This window comes from Perkinsus marinus, assembly GCF_000006405.1.
Source record: "Perkinsus marinus ATCC 50983 genomic scaffold scf_1104296941594, whole genome shotgun sequence".
Taxonomy (NCBI): Eukaryota; Perkinsozoa; order Perkinsida; family Perkinsidae; genus Perkinsus; species Perkinsus marinus.
In genome coordinates, this window is record NW_003212464.1 from 967 (window position 1) to 6149 (window position 5183).

The window sequence follows — 5183 nt, forward strand, 5'->3', positions numbered from 1 at the left end:
CTGCCGACAGGTCCCTCCCCGTAGCAGTGAACAGTAGTTCTCACTCCCTCTCTGGGTTTCCCGGGTACACAGCATAGCGCCCATGAACTTGCTTAACGTCGGTATCACAGAGTAATAACCTTGGCCACTAGTAATAACCTTGAGACCCTCCGAGGTAGTGTTCGTAGGACCTATTTTACTATAAGACACTTCTGGAACTACATGAGGAGCTTCGAACGTCCACAGGAGGCTGCTCAACCTTAACAAATTCACAGTAAAGAGCATGAGGGATGTTACTCAACTGCCTGAAATAAATCTACCTTTGAGTACAAGAGATCCGGACGAGGACATGATCGGGTCGTCACTTGATACTATAGAAAGTCTATGCTAGTGACTCTTACAAAATAGTCCTGCGATCGACAAGGTTGGCAAGGGTGCCATAAGTAATCCTCAATAGAGTCTAACGGAAGACTCTTAAGGCGATCGATCGTTTAACGCATGCACAAGTGAGCTACGCGTAGGAGTCTCGCGTCGCCTTATACTGTCTACTCCTCACAGGCAGGACCGCATAGTGGGACAACGTAGAGGTGTTATATACTGTTATCAGGCATTAGTTGAGCATTATGTCTCTTTAGCTGAATCACTCTGTGTGCACCATTGTGATCTTAGCATTTCTCTTCATCTATTTAGAGTAAGTAACTGAGAATAGTTATCCTTGCGCTCTTGAAGTTATTCGTGCCCTTAGCTATGCCCTCACACAGTTGCACGCATATACCAAGGCTTTTCTGCGCCTTGGTTAAGCTTTAGTTGGCAGTCAACTTAAGCACTCAACATCTTGGTGCCCAGACTCAGGACTGACTCCCGGTAGTTCGACATTGTCTCCAACGACTTTGGTGTTACTGTAGCGCGTCAGTTCGGTGGCCGAAGTAGAAGTTCAGCCGAAGACGGGGGTTCCGTGCCCTACCTTCTCGGGTGATTAGAAGATGATTCAATCATCTTCTTCAATCATCATGATTGTCATTTACATTCAGCCGATGCTCAAAATATTGATAGTAGTACTCGTCCAAGTTTGCAAATATAGTGAATTGGATAGTTTGATAGCTGGCATCTTACGATGCCTCGATTATAATTGTCGTAGCATCCACATTTACACTGATTCGAAAGTGTCGCTGGATGCCTTTCTAACTGCTGTCCTTTCAGAAGATATATCTGCAAGGTATACACAAGGGCTTAGTCACCCGTAGATTGATGATTGTTCGATCAATTATTGATGAAACTATGCACGTGGGTGCCTTCGTGCCTTAGCAGATGGTTCAACACGTTTGCCGATTTGCTTGAAAGCTTAGTGGAGTGTTGCAGCAGTGAAATCATTCCTGTAACGGGAGAGTATGCAAACGTGGAACGCATCGCGCAGAGTACACAAGCTGCACCGTGCAGACTGCCACGTATGTACGCACACATGCGTGCAAGATACGAGTGCGACCATTCCTTGGAACTCAACCAAACAATTCCTCGGTTCCAGGTAGAGCAGCTATGCACCACTGGAGTTGATGCGCTTCAACGTCCCCCGCGGAGAGTCTCCGCAGGAAAAGTATATCCGACTACGTCAAGCAGTCTACTTCCTTCGCACAGTTGAGCCGTGAAGTGGCTGAGAGATCGGCCATTCCAAGTACTGCGAGTTACTGAGTGTTGCGACGGTCCAGTGGGGCCTAGGAGTGGCTGAAAGATCGCTCATTTCAAATACTGTGAGCAACTGAGTGTTGCGTGGGCCCAGTGGAATCATCGGCAAATCGGCCACTTCACGAAGATGGCCGCGAAATCGGCTATCTCGACTACTGTGAGCAATTTCCTTTGCATCGGTCCATCGGGCCGAAATGTGGCTGGGTGATCAGCCATCTCAACTACTATGAAGATGGGATCCTCGGGATTGTGTGTTCGATAATCAACCTGCAAACTTCCACGTTCTTCGTGTCTACGCATACTCTACGGGTCATATGTACATCTCGTGGCTGAGCGACTAAGACTTGTTTGTCTATTCCGAAAGACATCTGCTCATGATGAACAGATACAAATTCAGCAAGTGAACGAACGAATTAGATAAAAGGAATTTGATTTTAGTATAGTGGAAGGAGTTATTCACGAGATGGAATTTCAATTTCGAAATGCATGTTAAGTTGACGGCCAAGCGCTGAATTTCATGTGTTATTAAGAGGTCGGCTACCTGTAATGTTACTTGATGTCAGCCGACATACACCCTAATAAACTCGAATGTTCAATGTTACGGATTATAAATGAGAATCAGGATGCAACCGTGCAGGCCTCAAGATCCTGCTGGTCCGGCGGCATGGGGACTCGCACCAACGTAAAATAGCTGCTCGTTGCTCGTCAGGAGCTAGGCCGCTTGAAGATCTCAACTGATCCGTGTATTCCTTGTCATTGATCTTGGCCAAGGATTCATGCAAGGGGTGATCACGAGCTCTTAATTGTTGAGCATTGGTATCGAATTAGCGGACCGTCTGCCCTTCGAATTTGTATTGCCAATACAGTTGCTGGTCCAATATAGTATTAGGCCAGCAACTCCCTGTGCGGGAGTTTTGAGAACTCTCGTCTCACTATTCTCGTTCGCGTGACCAAACGTCACTCACGTTCCGTCGACTTGCGAGTCGTTACTGCCGGCTTACCGGTCAGTGACAGGTAAGCCGGCGGTCAGGCTCACGATTTCGGCGATCTGGTCAGAGTTAGTTGGTCCTTTATAGGAAACCGGACCGTTCCAGCGCTGTGTCAATTCTGAGAATCCCACGTTATTCTGGATCCAAAGTTGTAATGTACAAGCGTTGGCACAATGATAGCCACAAGACGATTGATTGAGGACGAAGGATACGGCCGGCCCGGCCGGGAGCAACTCCTACCATTGTGGGCATCGAAGGGTGGCGGCGTTTCTCTTCGAGCTATAGGTGCAACCGATTTCCTGCCACTGCAAACTGTTTGCAGCAAACATCGCAGCTTCCCACCCAAAACTCGTTAACTTGGCTCGCCCCGCCCTGCCGACTTCATCTGTGGACATCGGACAGCCATCCTCACACAGTTGAGGATTGCACGACAAGATGCAGACAATCAGAAACTACCAAATGACCCCCCGATGACTAACACTACTCAGAAGTGCCATTTGATTTCCGTGACTCAAAAAGTGAACTACTTAGTCTCATGATCTCTTATATAAACTTAATCCTCATCATAAGAACTTGAATCGTCGTAAAACGGGCCATTCGGCCATAGCGAGATCGATCTGATGAGCATGAGTACGCGTGCACAAGCACGCAGCATGCGTGCTTGTGTGACGCATGCGCAACGAAAGGGAGCCGCTCTATAATGCAGCTGGTAAACATGGCGTAGTCTGATGTAATCGAATAGCATTTACTCATAAACATATAATCATACAGTCATAAACAATGTAGCATGAGTCAATGCTAATAATATTCTATGATTTGCGTAGTGGAAATAGATTTCGACAAGAATCGATTCTGAACCCTACATTTCTTGTCTAGAGGGAATTGGCATCACGAATAATGCCACAAAAGAACGACTTAATCTGAGAGATACATTTGGATCTGACCATGTGATGCAGCAGGCTGCGGCTTGTGGATTATCTATCCTTATGGTAGAACACACTCGGGGTCTTGCCCCAATCCGGACTTATGGTGTTTCTCTTATCCGCTCCCGTACCATAGGCATACAATAAAGGTTCTTTGAAGTCTTGAATAGTAACCGGAGTATCCGCACATGCCTTGACCTGGAGCTCAAGGTCAGTCTTGTCATAACCGATAGCAATGTAGTACTTGGACTTAAGCCCAGTCGAAGTAGGTCTGGAGAATGTCATTCCCTTGACATCAAGGTGGCAACCGTCGACTGTAGCCTTGATATCGAAGGTCTGCTGCTGAGCATTGAAGATGAGGTTTCCGGATACAATTGGGTCGCTGCTGGTGTACATCCCATTAGGCAAAGGGACAGCCTTCAACGGAGGGGTCTCGATGGCGACCACGAAACTTCCGCAGAAGGATGCAAGGAGGATGGAAGCGAACCGCACCATAGTAGTGGAAGGCGATGGAGTTGACTGAAAACTGAAAAGGGCATCTGATGTTTGGCCTAGAAGCCAAACGTGGGTGAAACTTCCACCCTGGAAGGGTTAGATAGAGAAGCCATTCATCAGAAGTGATAACATCGGCGGGAGGCGTCACGTGTACAGCGTATTAATGTACCCACGTACATAGACAAAGGGTACTGTAAACTGTATATAGTCACTCTATCACGGGAGGAGTTATCACTGTGAGGGGCTCACCTGAAGTTCCGTTTAGGCATATGGTTTCACCGTGTGTGCACGCCGTGCACTGAACGGCGCCTGCCGAAGTGTTTCTTGGATGAACACTGTGTGTCAGGCGCGTGTCCTGAGCCTGTAGTTGAGTGCGCTCGATGAGTCGACTTTCACGCGCGTCAGTGCGTGTAACGCGTGTATGGTGAGTGCCCCCCCTCCCCTGGAACACGCATAAGCCATCAAGGGATGTAATGAAGTTTTTGGCAAAATAGGTGATCCACACTATGATACCGGTGCGAGACGACATGAGTGGAAACCCAGCGAAAACGAGAGTCGCTAATGTGATCTTACGAAATCAACATGGTGCGATAACAACCTAACAGGACTAGCGTCGGCTGACAGCCAGCTGAGCCAGCCGCTCCGGGAATAACTGGTAAAACCTCAACCACTCCGCCCCTTGAATATGGAGTCTCAAATAGTTTATGTGAGTTGGACATCAAAAAGGAAGAAGTGAGAGGCTACATAGGAAGATATAGGGTGATAACCCGTCATTGCGCCGGAAAGACTTGGCAAACCGATTGGGCACGTAGCATCGGCATCGCGTGACGCTATTGCGCGCGTGAAAAACACTTAGGGAGTCTCTTGGAGTGTGGATCGACACATAGCCATCCCTGGTATGTGCGGGGTACTACACTGCAAGATCCGCAAAGGAACGGATGAAAAAGGGGGAAGAATGGAAGAATAACAATATGAGAAAAGACGACAAGGCTCTACACTAGCGATGTGGAGCGAATCATGTGTGGAGTGATGTTGATAGCTAGGCGGTGCAATGGCATACCATGATAACATTGAACCTATGGTAAATACATTGATATTCTAGACGTTTGAAACAGTA

The 5183-nt window shown here is 47.6% G+C and overlaps 1 protein-coding gene across 1 annotated transcript; it reads right to left on the reverse strand.

Annotated features, from left to right (window-relative positions):
- Positions 1 to 3622: 3622 nt before the first annotated feature.
- On the reverse strand, positions 3623 to 4066 carry Pmar_PMAR018857 (hypothetical protein; the record flags this gene model as incomplete). The annotated part of the gene is made up of 1 exon (XM_002781757.1): positions 3623 to 4066. The coding sequence occupies one exon, from the start codon at positions 4064 to 4066 to the stop codon at positions 3623 to 3625; it is 444 nt and encodes a 147-aa protein (XP_002781803.1).
- Positions 4067 to 5183: the final 1117 nt, after the last annotated feature.